The sequence below is a fragment of the Lutjanus erythropterus genome, chromosome 2, assembly GCF_056507025.1.
Source record: "Lutjanus erythropterus isolate fLutEry1 chromosome 2, fLutEry1.hap2, whole genome shotgun sequence".
NCBI lineage: Eukaryota > Metazoa > Chordata > Actinopteri > Lutjaniformes > Lutjanidae > Lutjanus > Lutjanus erythropterus.
The window spans coordinates 26,830,235-26,850,050 of record NC_139318.1 but is presented as its reverse complement, the minus strand read 5'-3'; the positions used below and the strand labels follow the sequence as shown (position 1 = coordinate 26,850,050).

The 19,816-nt window shown below is 37.8% G+C and overlaps 1 protein-coding gene across 2 annotated transcripts in view; it reads left to right on the top strand.

Moving 5' to 3' along the window:
- ca16b (carbonic anhydrase XVI b) overlaps positions 1–19,816 on the top strand; it is a 143,179-nt gene that overhangs the window by 22,535 nt on the left and 100,828 nt on the right. For both annotated transcript variants that reach the window (XM_084735435.1, XM_084735426.1), the window contains exon 2: positions 6,808–6,912. In XM_084735435.1, the coding sequence (XP_084591561.1) occupies positions 6,808–6,912 (105 nt within the window). The remainder of the gene's footprint in view (positions 1–6,807; positions 6,913–19,816) is intronic.

Genomic DNA, 19,816 nt, shown 5'->3' with positions numbered 1-19,816 from the left:
CTCATACACCATCCTGCCACGGTAATTATTCTCTAACACTCATGGCTGAAAATAGACCCCAGCACTGTTACACTAGCTGTGCCTGTGGTTGAGTAATGTTTGCTAAAAAATGACAGTGCCCAGCTGTTTTAGGAAGTTATTTAGCCTTTTTGTGTATTCTAGACCTGTTTTTAAACATTTCTGTCTTCAGCAGGGAAAGAATGAAAGCATTGAGAGATTTTTTTTTATTGTTGGTTTTTGTGTTTTCATGCAATTTGCTGATGAAAATAAAATACAGAATATCAACAGTTTTATCCCTTAAAGTCAAATGCTTTCTAAGCATATTTAAATATATTACCGTAATTTCTGGACTATAGAGCGCACCTGATTATAAGCCTCATCCAGTACATTTTTAAAGGAAAAAACATTTTGTACATACATAAGCCGCACCTGTCTATAAGCCGCATGTGCCCACATTGAAACATGAGATATTTACAAAGAAAGACGGTACACAGAAAGAGTTTTCAAAGTTTTAGTAATATACCTTAGCTTTTCTTTCCAAACAGTGCCTGTGACGCGGCAGTAACACAGCAGCAATACGGTAGTAACACAGCACTAAAAGGGCTGGTTAAAAAAACATACCGGTAAAAGTCACTGAGACGCGGCAGTAACATAGCAGCAACACGGTAGCACAGCGAAGTTACATTAAACTTGCGTCTTCCTCGACACATATATTCCACCTGTCTCACTCTTACCTTTTCTGCTCGAGCGCCCCTGGCGGCCGTTAGAAAAAATGCATAAATTAGCCGCATCATTACATAAGCCGCAGGGTTGAAAGCGTGTGACAAAAGTCGCGGCTTATAGTCCGGAAATTACGGTAGATTAATTGATGGCTCCTTTTGTATGAGCCTAATTAATCTTTATTTTTTTACAGTTGTTATTACTAAGGGTGGGGTAATTTGTCGACGTAATTGATTATGGAAATACATCGATATGCATAAGCTGCGTTGGCGCACCTGGAGAACAAGCTGCTCACAATCATGCCTTAGTCCTATGATTTACCTGTGATCGTCTAAAGTGTGGGGAGTAATTTAGACAAAGACACAACAGAATGTAACTATTGTTACAGTCAATAAATGTAATTTTTTAAAAATTATTTTACTTGCCCCACATAGAGGCAAAAATACATTTGCTATTGATTATCTTAACTCCACTGCTAAGTCATGTCCATTTTAAGTTCTAAGTCAGGCACTTAAGTAAAAGTACTGATTCTCTAGTTCAGGGAGAAAGGTTGACGCAGTGTTTAAATTAATGTGTGTCTTAGCAAACCTTATGAATTTGTGATCCAGTATTGTTCTTATCAGGCATCTGTTTATCTATGAAATAGGGTGGAAATTAGATTAATTTTAATTATCACTGTTCTTATTCTCAGGATTATGATTGAAGAGATATTGAAATATAATGACACAAGTTCTTCCTATTTATTGTGGGTAAAATAATTGCCTACTTGGGAAACTTGGGAATACAGCTATTTCTGGAGAACCTGAAGGTGGGGATGAACTCAGCCACAGATCTACACATCTGACTATCCTCTGACCATGTGGCTTTGCTAGTTATTCAGAACCACTGGATATCATGAAAACAGGCCTATTGTTCTATTTTTAGGCCTGGTGTTGCATTTCTGGTGTTCTATTTTCCATTTTCAGCATTTCATCAATGATCTATTGTCACTTGATGCAGTTTTGCTGTGCAGTTAGAGTTGTTCACTTTTTGCTTGAATCACATTTGTGAGTGGAATCAAATGTTGTCACACTGTATTGGTAATAGGCTAAGCTATTTTGGTGGAAAAGTATGAGGGTGTTTTTGCATTGTTATGCATGCCTGCATTTTCTTTCAGAAAGTGGTAACGCACAATTAGGACAGCGACCTAAAAAATATTTGTATTTCATTTGATGTATTTTGGTCACATGTCATGTTTAATGAATCTAGAACTGACTATATCAAGTGCAATCTGTTGATAAAAATGACTAAAATCTACCAACCCTAGCAACAGTGAGCTTAAAATACCTTAATAACAGCACATCATGTATAATTTAGATGTTTATTTTGCTTATCACCTCCTCACATACACCATCACTCTGCTACTCTTTGTTTACCTAAATTACATGGACGTTGTTGCTCAGGATGCATTTGATAGCTTAATCCATTCCCAAATAATCCTCCTGGTGACATGGACGTGCTGGCCCGGCTGTCCCTCACATACCTGACGCTTACGTCGGTGATGAGATTGATATTTTAACTCTAGCCCCCAATGACTAATGCACGTTAAACGCTCCTGTGGTTGTTGTTAGGCTGCTGTTTTTCAAGGGCTCTCAGGGGCTCTAGGCTTGTTGTTGAGAGTGATATTATGGAACAAATAGCAGGGCTTAATGGTGGTGTAGATGATTTAACTGCCCTCGGGGCAATGAAAAAAGGGAAAATGATTTTGTATGCCTAGATATTGTACAAGGTGTTATTCTGTAGGTGCCTTTTTGAAGCCTTTTATTTCCTCCGAGCTTCCTAAAAAACACTCTCAGATGTGGAAAATTAGGCAAAATTCCACAAAGCTTAAATGTAAAAATACCTCTTAGGCCAAACTCTCCGTATAGAACATCTCATTCAAATTAGTGGTTAACCTACATAATTGCTATGCACTCGTGTTTTCTAGATTTAAGATTTATGAAGGTCTGAGTGCAGCACGGCTCTCCTCAGCCTCCTTCAGGCCCGGCACACAGACTGTTGTCTGCTCGGCTCTATCAGAGATGCTGTGGCTTTAATCCTTTGCCCACAGGGGACGGCTGACATGGATGAGTGTAAACTGTTGACATGGTGCTGTCTCCTATGCTCTCTGATCAAAGACGGTGTAGCCCTCCTGTTTCACAACCTGCCTCCAAATATGCTCCAAGTCTGCGCCACAGAGGCTCCCTCCCTCTCCGTTTTCACACTCCATGTTTAACCCATGTTTCCCTGCAGTGAATCGATACATGTGATGATGATAACAAAGCTATTTATGACTTCACCCATGTAGCCTCTGTGACCTCCCTGCAAGCAATGAATTTGATTTGGAAAACACTGTGTAAGTGGTTCATACCATAGTGGAGACGGCAGTGCACTGCCTTTAAGTGCAATGAAAGACTTGGCTTGATGTAGTGCTTAGTTTAATTAATCCCCGGTAATGATGCAACTATTAGTAAGAGCTGAGCTTGTCTTAAGTGGCTGGAGGTGTGTGTGTGTGTGTGTGTGTATTTGATGTGTGCAGATGCTGATCAAGCCGTTACAACCCGCTATGTAAAGGTGGTTACAGTCCAGGGACTTCTGCTGTTGTTCCTAAGTTACCTTTAACCTCATGAGACTGCTAACATGTGTGACATACAGTAGTTGTTGTGGTAACTGTGTCATGAAGCATCACTGCATGTATACCATTATAATGTGGAAAATGAGTAATCTTGTGGGAAAATCCATAAACCAAGCATAATCTGTGTCTATACCGATAGATAATCCTTTGTAAATCATGTAATATTTGTATTAGGATTGTCAGGATGCCAAAATTTTGAACTTCAGTACAATAATAGTATTAAAAACTGATACTCGGTACCTCTACAGCAAAAAGAAAAACAGTCCTAGGCACCCAAAATAGGATAATTTTTTGTCTTTTTTTATTATATCAACCTGCACACAGTGCTGGTACAGAAAAAGTCGCTGAACACTGTACCTGCAACTAATGATTATTTTCTTTGATTAATATGTTGATCATTGTTGTGATTTGTTAGCTAGATTAGACAGGTGACTGATCAATAAAATGGTGAAAAATGTTGATCAGTGTTTCCCAAAGTCCAAGATAATGTCCTTAAAATGTCTTTTGTCCACAACACAAATATATTCAGTGTACTGTCATAGAGGACTAAAGAGACCAGAAAATATTCACGTTTGAGAAGGTGAAATCAGAATTTTTACTTTTTTCTAATAAAATGAATCAAAATGATTAGTTTTTACTATATTTTATGTACTGCAACATGTTAGGGCTGCATGATGTGGTCAAAAAAACATATTGTAATTATTTCAACAGATATTGCGATGATTCATGATTAGTTGGAATGATCACAGTTTTCATTTTCACTGGAAAAAACAAGACTAAAATCATGATGATGTTTGGGATCTCTACCAAACAAACGTTTTCTTACATCTGGAGAACCAGATTTATGGGCTAGGGCGTCTCTGCAGCACTACTGTACTTCATTATAATACTGTTTGCTACACATTTTACCTTCAGTAAATGGACCTTCTGTAATTTGGATATTGTCATATTCTGATTGTATTTCGATTAAATTACGGCCCTACACGTTGTCCATGTTTTTAGGTGGTTACGTTCTGAATGCTAAAATGTTCCTGTTCCTTTGCTAATGTTGTGTTAGAATGAACTGATGCTGTGAAAAACTCATGAACAGACTATTCTGGTGGTTTTAGTGCATTTTGGATGTGATATTAACTTTCGTGCCAAGCTGCATGTTTGTAAAAGAAACTGTGTGAAGAGTTTTTAAACTCTGAACACAGTAATGAGCAGAATGTGTAACCAGTTGTTCAAAAAAAAACCTCCAGTAAATCTAAATGGATTCAAGAGCTGAAATGTAGCACGGAGCGGTGATTGCTGCCTCCATTTTGAGTCTGGCAGATTGTCATCTTTGCTTTTGTTTTAGTTTTTCCTGCCATTCCCTTTTACACAGAAACAATCTGCGTACCCAATTGTTTGCATCCTTCTAGCAACGGGGAACCAATATTAGCCAATACGTCTCCAGGTTTTGAATGCCACAGTGGGTTTTGACTCCTTAAAGCAACACAGAACTCTCTTGTTTTGCCTGTGCACCTGATTGACAATGGCTTCAGCTAGACATTCTCTTCTCTGCAGGCACAGGCTGCATCCGTTGCGAGGGCATATTTTCCCCAATGAGTTTGATTATTGCAAGTCTGAGACTATACATGCTCTAGAGAGTGTGTGTGCTTAAGGACAATTTGTGCCTCCAGCGTTCACTGTAATTCTGTTGACGATGTTTGATTTCTTTCGGGCAATTTTCCCCAAGAAGCTAAAGAGACATTTGTGCCCAGAAGACATGGGACTGATTGTCTGCACTCTGGGTAACATAGGCTGTCTGCATTTTACTAAATTAAGTTTTCACATGGAAGCTTAGCAGGGAGGCTGTTGTGGCATTATTATATCCGTACATATATTGCAAACATATTGACTGTCCAGTCTATTCAGTTTTTTTTTTCCCGGGCCAGCTGCTGTAACGGATTTGATTGATTGTAGCTGTAAGAGAGCAAGAAGCATCACGGGGACTGCAGGAGAACTTCCTCTTGTTTTATGCAGAACCCTGATGGTGATGATCATTACCACCCATTAAGGCTTTGTGTCAAATGATGGCACCTGGGCTGAAAGCAAGGTTGTTTTTTTTTCCCTGGTACATACAGTCACCAGTGTTGCTCCTGCTTCTGTTTTCACCAGTACAGTTTGTGAGGCTGAGACATTCAAGAAACTGGAATTTGTCAGAATAGCCAGGCTGACAGAGGGACCTGAATATACTGGGTAAAAATTATTCTTGTTAAATTATTTCTTGGTAAATGTTTCATTCACTGTCACCTCTTAGAGTTACCAGTCCTGAGAGGAGCTGCAACAGCTAAAATTTGGGAGAATGTTTCTGTTAAAGTCAAGCATAGAGGTATTATAGCTGGAATCTTTGATAGATGAAACTTCTTTTTTTAGTGCTTTGAGCACCATAAGCTGGTATAAATACATAAACTAAGAACTACTTTCTTTTAATGGTAGAAAGTAGGTAGTGCTTACTAGGGCTGGGCAATATGGCTTAAAAATAATACCTTAATATTTTTAGGCTATGCCATGATATAAAATATTTATCTTGACATGCAAATTTTATCGAAAATAGTATATATTTATTAGAACATTATGCTTTGCTGTCGATTGCTGGACAAAAGCAAATATCCCAATATTTTTTACCAAATGCCCCTGTGGATTTTTGATTAATAGTCATCACTAATGTGGATATAACGACCTAGGTGGGTAAAGGCAAATAAACTTGCAAACTCACACCAAAAATGTCTTGGTGGATGAACAGCACTACAGGCCAGAGGAAAAACAACTTATGTATATTTTATTTTGAGGTGAACTATAAGTCTATATCACAACATTAGGAGGACCATTTTTCCATAATCAACATAGGCTATATCAGCACATCAATTAGCAGAATTGCAAATAAAATATGCAAACTGCTGGTTCACTGTAATGATCTCTGCTCTGCTGTGATGCATTTCATCAAACACATCTACAATGAGACCTTAAAGAACTCATTTTGGATGGTGATAAACATAGCATTGAGTAATTGCTAGGTCCTACCAGGCAGGGGATGAAACCTCAGTCTGCAGTGTCGAAGTTGGACACATTATACACTCACTCCTCCATCACCCTAACCCTTCACACCCTCACATTTTGTTAAGCTGCATTAAAGGCACACTGCCCTCTGCATTGGCACTAAACACTGGGGTCCGACCTAAATCTTGTTTGTTCAAAACACAAACTGAATCCCTAAGGAGATTGAACTTTGTATTCATTAAACAAAATTTAATGAGAATCTTTTTTTTTTTTTTTTTTTTTATTCCGTTTATAATTTTTTCATTATGTCGCCATGTTTTTTTTATGATATTTGAAAACTGGATAAGTTGCTATATTTGTTTATTTGTTCAGGTTGCAAATTAAACTTTTCTTCCCTCTGTCTCCCGCAGTTGCATCAGGTGGCCAACCTCACCATGCTGGAGATGGGCACCATGGGAGCACAGGCGTAATGAGGGAGAGGAGGGCAGCTGGTGACCCCTATTGGTCTTATTCAGGTACGCTCTCATTTGTGCACAGATTGGAGCTCTCAGCAGGAGGGGAAATGTATTTCTTTGACTTGCTCACCCCTGCTTCATCTTGCCCATCATTTTCCTCTTTCTCTCGACCAGTTTTCCAGCAACCCTTATTCCCTTGTCACTGCAGGAACCAGAAAGAGCTGAATCAGGCATTTAACGTTCATATTCTAGTATACCTGTACTGTATGATTTCATTGCTGGTCATAACTCTAATTAAACTAATGCACTGGAGAGAAAAGAACACTGATGTACGGCAAAGTGAGTTCAGATTATGTTGTAGCCAAATGTGGTTGACCACAAATGATTAATTTATTGTCAGGTATGAATCAAGCTTACAAATTGAGAGGATTATGCATAATGATCAATTAATGTGCATGAAATTTAATAAAAGAAACCTTGCAATTAATTGAGAACACTACTCTACTTCAACACGTGATAGTTAAATACAAAAGTCACGGGATAATCCAAAGGTCAAGGACCATTATGGCCTCCAGTCAGTGTTAATTTTGTCATTGAAAATCTTGACGATAAGCATTCACAGACATCTTTTTATTTCATTGCTAAATTGTGACGACGGTTTAAATGAAAAAAAAATATTTACAACGAGATGAGACCAAATAGTTGGCTGTGTTACAGAGGATGTTAAATCACAGTAAACACTAATAAATCTAACGTGTGCATCATCTTCACCAGCAGCCTGTCAGGTGGGAAGAAAAGAAAGAGGAAAGATGACCCGTGGACACTTTCCTGAAATACCTTTCAGTAAAATCCATTACAGTATCATGAAATGGATGACAATTATAGCATTGACTAAAATGATGACTAGACTATTGATTAAAACATGGACTAAAACACTGATGAAAATGATGACAACTCTGATAAAATTGTGACTGAAACAAAACAAAAACAAGACTCAAATGTGACAGTAAATAAACACAATTTTTAGTAAACTAGTAAGACAAAAACTAAATGTCTTATTAAAATGAACACTGCCTCCAATATGGCATATTTAGTTGTGCAGTTTGCAGTCGTCTTCAGCAAACCTCCATTTGTATTGATGTATATGAAGCATATATCAGAAATGCAATAGGCCTAGCTGTTAAAACCTAGCTCCTTTAGTATTTTTAAAATTCCTGCCTGTGTTATTGATGCTTTTAATGCCATAGTAAGTGCTTCTGGGAATTTAGGCTAGAAAAATTAGATGGATATGGCAACCCAGAATGGACAGTCACATGTACGCGCTAATGGATGATTCATTATGAGCACTTTTATGCTTGTAAATATTATCAGACCAGCATGTGTTTGCATTTGTGTATTGGGACAGTACAGTTGGGGTGTATTTTTCAAATGAAAGTAGAAAATTGATGTGTAAATTCTGTGCACTGAAGTCTGAAAGGGGCAGCAACAGCACCCGAGTTATAAGCTGTAGAAAGTTTTTTTTTTTTTTTCAAAGTCTGCAAAAACAAATTCTGCAAATCTGATAATTTGTTGATATGTATGTCAACAACCTTTTTTTTTAAGTGTGGAAAGCATTTTGAATACAGTTTATATAGAAGTGATCATTTTAACTATATTCTATCACTCTTAAGAGTACCAACATGCAGTGCTTTACAATATTCATGCAGCAAACTAGTTTTGCATCCCCTCACTTATAAATTAAATATTGTTGATCATGAAAAAGGGGAAATTAATAAGAGAGACACTCCCTCTGTGTTGTAAATTCCTTTATGTACATGTGATTCTTTTTTTAAATGTTCAGGCACGTGTTTGCAGAGCAAGAGATGTGTTTTTTTTTTTTTTTTGGCTGGGAAGGGTTCTGATAAGCACACATCAATGTTCTTTCACAGCATTGCTTCACATTCAGCTACACACATTCACACCCTTGTACAAACACAGCCCTCGGTTGGCCATTGAGCAGGTCCGGTGGGAAATGGGGGTTATGTGCTTTGATCGAGGGCACCTCATTGGAAGAGCTCTGAAAGTGAGGAGCAGTCTGTAAAAAAAAAAAAAATAAATAAATATTTACAGGTTCCAGGGTCCAAAAACATCACCTAGCAAATAACTAACTTGGTTCCTCAGCTTTTTGAGTGAATCACAGCTCTGAGAATTATTATATTGATGGAAGATTTTGTCTTTGGTGCTGCTGTTGTGTGGAAAAAAACATGTTGTGTGTACAACAGGCTTGATTCAGACCTTTTACATCTCTTTGGTCTGTTCAATTTTAGCGTCATATGTCTTTTATTTTACAGAATATTATGTTCTGTATGTTGTGTTTGTGTAGGCAGGCATGTTTAGTGAGAGACAGGTAGGGAGAAAATAAGATCTCTTAATATTTTTTTTTCTCAGTAAACAGAGAGTGGGCAAAAAATTCACAAACACTAGGTCAGGGTACTGGCTGATGGCTGATTCTGGACATTCATTTCAGGCCCGTGCAGAGCACTAATTCCTACCGGTGAAGGCAGCTGGCTGATTGTACTGAGAAAAAGGGAAGCATTGAGGGAACACAGAAATGTCCATTGCTTTGGAAAGGTAATTAGTGGCTAAGGCTGTGAATGGGGAACAGACAAGCGTGCCTTAGCAGCTAAATGGTTATTAAGGGCATTTGCTGTGCAAGCGAGTGTAAAAGGAATGCACACAGTAGGGTTAGCCCAAAGCTAAAAGGTACTGCTGTAAAATAGACGTCGGCTCTAAAAGAGCAAGATGCATATAGACTACATAATATATACGTGAGCATGTCGCCCATTGTTTCTCACATACTTCCCACACCCATCACCCTGTATCCTGCTGTTTGAAGAATGTGGAACAATACAAGTCTCAGGAACTGGAGCAGCAGCAAATACAAGTAACAATTAAGAAAGTTTCTCAAATCCCTAATTTTGTTTTGATGAAATTTTCAGCCGTGAAAGTTCAGCCTATGCTGTAATTACTGGTGTGGGAAAATGTTATTTGAGTATTGTAATATTATGTTTTGTGCTACTGTAACGATTCACATTATATCATATCATATCTTGATACAGGCCATGATTCATGGCGGTGATTCATTTTGTGTTCTGTTTAAACCCCCCAACTGCAAAATACCAGTCATGTTATCCATCTTTACTGGTAGGTTTTGTTTTTTTAAATTTAAAATGTTAACTTTTTTAGATTTTGCACACACACACACTCTCTCTCTAAAACGACAGGTTTCCTAAACTTAAAGACTAGCAGTATATCACTTTGCTTAAACTGTTGTAATATATTGTATTGTGATATTGTTGCCAGATTCTTTCCAATACACAGCGCCAGTTGAAATAATGTTGAGAAAATATAAACAATTGCCACATTGATTTCTAAGTTTATATAATGTTTTAAACTTTTGGTAATGCATGACATAATGGTTTTAGTTTTGACATCCTGTAATGTAGAGCTGGACAGGGTTTATCATTAATGTTTTTTTTAATTAATCAGAATTTTTTAAAGCAAAAATGTCAAACATTTGCTGTATCCAACATCTACATTTATGATAGTAAATGAAGAGTCTCTGGGTTTTTGACGACTTGTTTGACACAAGAAGCAGTTTGAAGATGTGACTTTGGGATTGGGAAAATTGTGATGAGCATTTTTCTCAAGATTTTGCCATTTTATAGACTAACTATTGACTATTTATTGGGAGAGAAACTGGCAGATTAATCCATGTATATGTAAATACATTTTCAATTCAGTGCCTTTTTAAAAAAAAGATTCTTGGAAAATTTACACACGGCAGTTACAGTATGTTGGTTTAATGCAGTGATCTCTGTTTCACTGTTATGCATTACATCAAACACATCTAAAACATAAACTTGAGGAGCTCATTTTTGTCGCTGATAAAAGATAATATTTAGTTATTGCACAGCTGTAGGAGACGGGGGATGAAACCCCAGTCTGCAGTGTCAAAGTCAGACACATTACACATCCATCCATCACCACAACCCTTCATACTCACATTTTTTAATTGATAATGACAATAATCCTAAATTGTAGCCTTAACATAATGATCTTGATATCCTTGGTGTCAAAATATATTCCATAGTGTTCATGATAATAAAGATTGTGAAGGCCTTATATTTAACACATTAGTTGAATGCACTGAGGAACGAAGCACACGGTGTAATGAGAGCTCTTATCATCCCATGACACGTCACCTTCCTGTGTGCTTTGGTTATGAACCTCAATGTAAGTAGCCTCGAAACCTACACCCTGAAATATGATTAAAAGTTATTTAAGGCATGCTGTGTGTGTGTGTGTGTGTGTGTGTGTGTGTGTGTGTGTGTGTGTGTGTGTCTGTCTGTGTATGTGTGTGTGCATGTGCGTGGAGGCATTTTTCATAAGAGGGATGATATCATACTCCCTATAACACTCCCACAGGAACAGGGCTATGCATCATTTTCCCCCTTTTTATATCTCTGCAGGTTTTCACATTTTCCCTGTTAGTTTCTCTCTGGCTTCCTTTATCGGTATAGTTTTACGTTTTTAGCCAATATAGGCAGTAGTTTGCTTTTGATTGCACTCTTGTTGATTTGTTGTTCTAGTTTAATTACAGCACAACAGTTGGAGTACCTTAATGTGCGTTTGCAGAGGCATTATGCCTGATCCCCTCTAACAGTGTGTAGAATGAAAAACAAAAAAGAAAAAGCGAGCAAAGAAATAACGGCATTAGATGTAGGAAAATATAGATTAACGCCCTGAAGATAGTCGTCTTCTCTACACTCGATTTTTATTTTCACAGCATTATGAGATTTCTTCAAGTCCCTGAATTACTCGCATGTCATTCCAGACTGATATGAAGCAATTAGGCCTAATGAAAGATTGATGTTCTTGCTGTGCTCGCTGTGAGAATTTATGATTTTGCTTGGAGAAAAAAAGATAACTGTGAGTAGCTGGAGAAATTAAAAATGCAGTCAAGAGCACATGTTCAGATGATATGATGATGTTCTGAGTCCACAAGTGAACAGTGGAGGCAAAAGAACAAACATTATTTACTCAAGTAGAAGTACAGGTACTTGTGTACAAAAAGACTCGGGTAGAAGTAGAAGTGCTGATTACACGTCTTCACTCAAATAAAAGTGAAAAAGTACAGGCTCTGAAACGTACACAAAGTATAAAAGGACAAAGTAACTCCCTGAAGGACACTTCTACCGGCAGTTTCTCTGCAAAACTAAATGAACCTTGCCTTTTCTTCACAGTTGAGTCTGTCTGTTTCATCTTGTTTTGTTGTTTTCATCTTTTATGTTGTTGACTTGTTACTTTACGTCGCTTTTTTGTGTTGGTACGTCTTTTTATGTTTTCACCTCGTTACATATTTTACATAGTTTTGTCCTATTATTACGTCTAAGTCATTTTCGTCTTGTTACATCTTTATAGGTCATTTTAGTCTTGTGTCTTACATTGTTTTCGTCGTTATGTCTTTTACATGAGCTTTGTTCTGGGGTTTGTTGTTTCTTTGTCTTGTTAAGCCCTTAAGGTCATTTTCGTCTTGTGTCTCTGATTTTGTTTTCATCTTGTTACGTAATGATTGTTTTGTTAAGTCTTTTATGTCATTTTTTGGTTTGTTACATTCTTCATGTACCTTTCATTTTAAATTTTTAACATTTTGCTTTTACTTGTAATGCCTTTTATGCCATTTTATGGTGTCTTTTACATCCTTTTCATGTCTTTTACATCATTTTTATGTCTTTTATGTCTTTTTTTTTTTTTTGTTTACAAAACATACAATTATTTCATGTTGTTTTCATCTTGTAGTGACAGTCGTGCATGATATGATGGATACACCAAGAAATCATTTTTAATGTCTTATTGTCCCATCCATTTAGGTTCAAATCAGTCTTGATGTTGGGAAGTTAAAAATAATCAATAATTCCCCTGACATGCATTAAAACTTAAGCAACAAGCCTGTTTTGAAAATGTAAGCAGCAGAATGTACAGATGTTTGTGTTAAAGTGTAGGGAGTATATGTTAAAAGTTTTTAGAAGAATAAATACTCAGAGTTTTTGGGTATCTGTACTTTACTTAAGTACAGTAACAAAATATTTGTACTGATTTACTTTCCATCCTTGCAAATGAATAATATATCTATTAAAGCACTACATCTTAATGATTTTTCACATTTATCACTGACTCCAGGCCCTGCACATGTAGAGCTCCTGCTGTCTGTTTGCATCCAACCGTTGTGGTGGATGTTTGGATGGAAGCCACCCTGACAAGCTGTTGTAGCCTCTGAACGAGCCTGCGATTGTCTGATACGTGTGGATTATATTTCCCCTCAGCCTGACTGTTTTATTCCACTTCAGCGAGGTTGCCCGTGATCATTAGCAATCTTTCCACTCATGTCTCACATAATGAAGTGAATGAAGTGTCATTTTCAATCAATTGCTATGTTGATCCAACTTAATTAGTACTTTAGAGGATACAAAACAAGATTAGGTAACTCACTGTTCTTGATTGCCAGGGCTGTTTGTTTTGGCTTTGAATTAACCCTCAATTCTACGGCTGCACGCTCTTGCTAGCCGCCTGTTGTATGTCTGCACTTCTACAGATCTATCATGTTATTCTCTTAATTTTTTGGTGGCTAAAAACTGCACTGATGAGGTATTTCCAGCTTTTAAGATAAACATGTCAATCATTCATTATTCTGCAGTCGTGCAATTGATCTCATTAACATAAATCTTTATTGGAGACACACAGTTGTTTGAACAAATACGCCACAGGATTTCAGAGCTGCAATTTTTCGGGTTGATTTCAAAATGTGACTATGCCTCTGACTCTCATATTGGTTAGTTGGTCTTGACATGTTAAACCCTATGATTCATATAACCTTAAATTGGCTGGGTGCTTGTGAAGGCAGTGCACTTTGTCTCTCACGGCTTGACACCCCCCTACAAAGGCTGGAGGGAAAAGAGCAATGCCATGTTGTCATGGTGCCCGACAGAAGGAGCTCTGCCTCCTGGAGGTAATGAATCGAGAGGAGGATTGCTCCCGGTAGACCTCTGTGTATGAGAAGCACTTGACTTTAAAGCAAAGCTCCCTGACTTTACGGCCGTACAGGGGGCATGCATGGAGTCTAAAGTACAGGGAATTCTGTACAGGGATCCAGGGACCTGCTCCTCCGAGAGGAGGATAAAAATACCAGCCCTAACGTATGTTTTCCTGAGAGTTTTTCTGACCAGAAAGATTTTTACAAGAGCTCCAGAGATGTTGCCGTGCTCCTTTTGATGAAATCTGATTTATTGGAAATAATGATGTTTTCCTCCTGATTGTTTTGAGACAATCAAATAATGGATATTAAAGTCACTGTGGGATTTGTTTTGTATCATGAATCATGATACGTAATTTTAGTCGTCCAAATGAACACTACAAAGCAATTGTTAAAATCAGATTTCTGCCAGAATGAAATACTTAGAATGGTTGCTGAAAATCACAGTAGAATTTAATTTCCAATTATCAGGCGGTCCATTGACATTACCATCGTCTGAACAGTACGTCCTGTGATTTTCCAAACAAAGTGACTGTAAGTAATATGAATCTCCGAAGGAGGAGTATCAGTTATCGCAATGTTTTTTCATTACCCCATTAAAAAGGTGCATTAGTAGGTCCTTAGGTATACAAATGCTGTTGTCAGTGCTATTAACAGAATCTTCATGGTGGTTTTTTGCTTCTATCTGTCATCTGATCGCTTCGTACACCAACACCACAGTCCGTTCAGTCTGTTCAAATGATCAAACCTTGCACTGATTCTTGCTTCACTAACTGATGCACCCAGTCTGCAACTGATGTTTCCTCTGACCTCCAACCTCCATTTGCTAAAATGTGGTTAAGCTCTTAAAGTAATAGGTTTTCCTGCTGTCCAGAGGGACTGTAGACTGTGCTGTTGGGGGGTGCACCTAATGATTATTTTTTAAGCAATTGATCTGATTATCTCTTTTTTTTTTTGATTAATTGATCAATTAATTTCTTGATTATTCTGTTTTTTTATTCAAATACTTAATTTACCAAAAAAAAAAAAAAGTTGTCTCATTAATATTTTATTCAATCATAATTCTGTAAAATAGACACATAAAGCACATTAGAATAATGATAATAGTGGCATATTTTAAAATTTCCACCCAGTTTAAATAGGCTCTATGTCAGATGCCTGGAACTCAAATTCAAAAGGAGCTGTGATGCATATTATTATATTATTATTTTATAACTAATTGCTGTGTCAACCCTTTCACTGAACTGTACAATCAGCATTTTAACTTGAAACTTAAACAGGTTATGACATAGACCGATTTCATCACTGGAGTCATATGCAGGTTAGATGATGCTAACTTGCAATTCATGTCCCTAGCTTAAAATGATCCAAATCAGGATCCCATGCGAGGAATTCCACATCTTGATTCCCTGAAGAGAAAAGGATGTTTGTCCAAATGAGGGTTTACATAGGGGCACCTTAGGCATTACTAAACCTGAAGCTCTGAATGGAACCACAAGGTCACTGAGGACCTTTGCAGCCTGATTGTGTTGGCATTTATGGATGAATTTTGTGTCACTTCAAATTACATCAATATTAAATTCTTATCAAACAAATTCCTTTTTGTTAGTGGCTCCAACATGATGTAGTGTTGCCAGAGTCGCCATTTGGAAGCCTATATATTGTGTTTAGGCTTATCAATTTAAAAAATAGTAACTCATAAAGCACTGTAAATTACTAGGGCTGCCCCCGACTAAAGATTTTCCTAGTTGACTAATGGTTGTTCAGCCCATTAGTCAACTAGTCGTGGCACGCTTATGATTCTAGTTTAATTTTTAAATATATATTTTTGGGGCACGAAGCAAGATGCCTGTTTAATGCTAATGGTAGTAATTTTGAATGTGTCAGAACAACCAGCAAGGAGACTGAACATTTTGTTAATTTATGTCAGCACAGTATAATCTTTGCGGCTGAGATGATAGACTTATCTCCTGATTTAATATCATAACAATACTTGGCTGCCGATTCAATATGTATTGTGATTCTTAAGTCTTGCAAGCAGAGCAAAGGAAATATATGCCTGAAAGTATGAGCACGCTTGTCATTAACAAGAGGATTAATTTACTTCACATACTTAGGATAATATTGCAGCGATTGACATGCTAATTTCTATTAGCAAGTTAATGTAAATTCTCATTATGTGTTAGCATAGAGCTAACAGACTAAGCAGTAGTTCTTTATTTTTATTCAACAATGAGAAAAAAAGATTCAGGAATCATAAAAATCAATCACGATACTCTTTCTCACACTTTTTGCACAGGAATAAATAACTGTCCTCTGTCAGTCCTAGCATGGTGACTTCAGTGTTACAGGAGAAAGGGTCCGTCTTGCAACAATCCCCTGATGCTTTCATCCCCAGCAAGGCACAGCTCCCAAATGGAGTTTGAGGTAGTTCTTTTTCCCTGCCGCTAACAGATAAATGAGAACTTGACTAGACTAAGACTCTTAGGACTAATGATTTAGTCGACTATTAGGGGGCTTTACTATAATGAGCAAATGCTAAAGTATGCTAAACATTGACTTTCACAGTGTGCTTTTGCAAGACACTGAACCGCAAATTGCTCCCAATGAATCAGACCAGCACCTTGCATGGCAGCTCTCTGCCATTGGTGTGTGAATGGGTGAATGAGAAGCAAATTGGATAAAAGCGCCATATAAATGCAGCCATTTACCACTGAGCCATTTTAAATCGACCAGTTGGAGCAATTCTTCTCAGGATTCCAGGATTTGAGGGCAACACACACTGACAGGGTATGACAAGCATTAAAACACCTGCATCTCTTGTTTTCTATGTAAGCCCACACACTGGCGGCAGAGGTATGACAAACATCATTGCCAGTTGACACATGTCAGCTGTCCAGAAAAGCAGCAATTTTATCACATTCATCCCCCACAATTGGCACATCCTGGCTACTGTACCTTGAATACTACTTCTGCCTGTATGTATGGTGCATTGGTGTGTTACAGGTGTCAGCTGACGCAAAGCTACGTGACACGACTCTAGTTTGTGTTGCACATTTCAAATATACTCCCCCTTTTCCCTTTATTTTGAGAACAAGAACAGTGTTGATTTACAGTAGAGTCAAACCCTTAGGATCTTCTGAACTTTGTTGTGCTCATCCTGCAACATTCCTCCACTGCCTCCCGTAGCCACAGTACTTTCTGGACTTGATTAATTTCCTCCTCCTGGGAGAACAGAGAGAGATTCATCTGTCTTACACCCCTGCATTTGTAGTCACAGCCATTCTCTGTGATGATGGAAACTTAACACAACATCATCTATATTCCTCCAGTCTTGCTGATGTGTTGTATCAACCTGTAGTTGTACCTGCACTCATTTTCTGAGAAAATGAGAGGTGCAGGAACACTAATTATTAAAAATGAATTTTGCCGGGGCCCAAGCTGACTCATTATTCATCTTGGTTATTGCTAGCAGTTTGGATCAGCCTTCGTGTGCCAGAATTGGTCCATTTGTCTCTGTCAGGGGTGGGCCCTTGACAGATGTGCCAATATGGCTGCCGAAGTTCTGTGCTGGGGGAGAGGCATCTTAATTCTCCATGATGTATCACACTGGCAGCAACCAATTTAGCAGAATTGAGCTCCAAATCATCTTACTTCCCACTGCTTCTGACAATCTGTTTCCTTTCTCTAGATGAGGTAAATATATTAAGGATGGAAATAAATTAGGGATTCCCGCGCCCTGAGCTAAATCAGTGAGTTTTTGTTTGAGTTGATTGTTTGTATTGTCAGATTGGCGTGTCCAGAGAGCAGTGTCCTGGGCCAGTGCCACCAGGATACATAAAGCTAAGGCCCAGTGCACAGCACTATGATAAATAATGCCAAATATTCTGGTTTCCCCGTTTAGGGCAGATTGATGTATTGGACCGACAGGTTTGTTGTGCAAACCTAATTAATTTAATTTCAGGTGTCACATGGCGTTGGTGTGCCTTGTGGCAGCATATTAGGGCCTAGTTGGTGGCTCAGGTCCAACATAATGGATGTGGACATGCTTGGCCTGCTGGGATTGCAATATTGAGGAAGTGTGAGATTGCCAGCCCACAGGTTTCCTCCCTAATGTGGTTATGCTGATGAGCTGGAATGAGCTAGCTAGCAGCTCAGCAAATTTTTAAACTCATAATCATGATGACTTACTTCGTAATGAGTACACATCCCCCCAGAGGTGAGGAGTTAACTGTAGGGGGCAAAGCTGTAATAGTGGTATAATGGCAAAATGTTGGAAGGTGTGCAATGCTTTGCTTGAAATATAAAACAGTGTTTGACAATGGCATGTTAAAATGCTGTGAGGTATGTTAGCATAAAATTACACTTAAGACCTGCAAGCCACAGAGTAGTAGGTGTATAGAAGCAATTGATGGCATTTAGTGCTGCATCACCTCTAGATCGCTGAAGTTCCCAGGCTTGTTATATCGTTTATCCTGTGCTACTATCTCTAGTTTACTGAATTACAACGCTAACTATTGATTCCTGTCTGGATTCTAAATTATAAGGACACTTGCTGTGTAAACATGTAGCCATTGTTGTCCCTGCTTAGCTTGCAGAACAACTGCAACATAGAAGAGTAATGGCTGCCGAGGGGGTGAGCTGAGCTTAGAGAGGGCAATAGCTCAGAGTGGTTCAGGCTTTTCTTTTTTTTAGGGGGCTAATGGTGCCTGTGTTAGACTGTATGGTTTGGTTTAACACAAACTGGTTTCTGAAATCAAAATAGGCTGCGTGGATTACATTTATTGCAATTCTGTATATACGGTAAAGGGTTTATAAATAGGACTGCACCTTACCATTAATCTAACATTTTTATCAATTAAATTAATTAAACTTAATGACTAATTTGTTATTTTAGAGATTATTAATATTTCAATACTCATCATCCTGAAAAAAAGAAAATTAAGCATATTAGATTATCGATAAGAAGTATCTATTATATAAGGTTGAAATCTGACTAATTTTAAAATATGTCACTATTTGTCAAATGCCTAAGTAGAAAAATTCAAAAGGATTGTTGTAAGACAGATTCATTTAATCACTGTAGCCTATGTCATAGCAACTCTGTTCCTGAAGTGGAGAGTGTGAAATTACTTCTAACATGACACATCAAAAATAATGCTTGCATGGGGCAAGTAAAATGCCATGCTGGGCAAATAAATATGGAAACTCACTTGCCTGACAATCTATTAATATTATTACAAAGTGATTTTCATGCAAAATGGCAAAAAATGCTGTTTTCAGCCTCACAAATAAGGAGACGTTCTCACTTTCCTGAATTTATTATCATATTGAACTGAATATCTTTGGATTTTAGACATTTAAAAATTTAAAGATATCACCTTAGGCTTGAAGAGACTGGGATGGACATTTTTACTATTTTCTGGTGTTTTATAGATGTTACAGTCTTCGATTAAAAATGACAAACAAGTTAAGTCTTTGTTGTTGTTTGTAACTGTTAATACATAAAACAGTTTGTACCAAGGGCAATTGACTTTGGGCACGTAGATTTCTGTCACACTTGCCTGAAATGGAAGTGAAAGAACATAAATGTTGAACCCTGTTCACAGAAATGTGTGTGTTGATAATACTAATATATCATGCCTCTGTGTTGACAAAAGGACGATGCTGACTTGCCGTTGCTGCCTACTTGACAGAGCGCTCTGGTGTTTTCACTTTAAGTGCATAGCAGTTGTAGCCTACTGCTAAGATAATGTTAAGCAATGTCCAATTTGCAGAGCTTTCAGAGCACCACGTCATTCAGTTCCTCTCTAAAATACCCCCATACTTTAGATGATTATGATGAATTTTGATGACTATTCTCTGCAGAAATCCATGCTTTGTCTGGGCGCA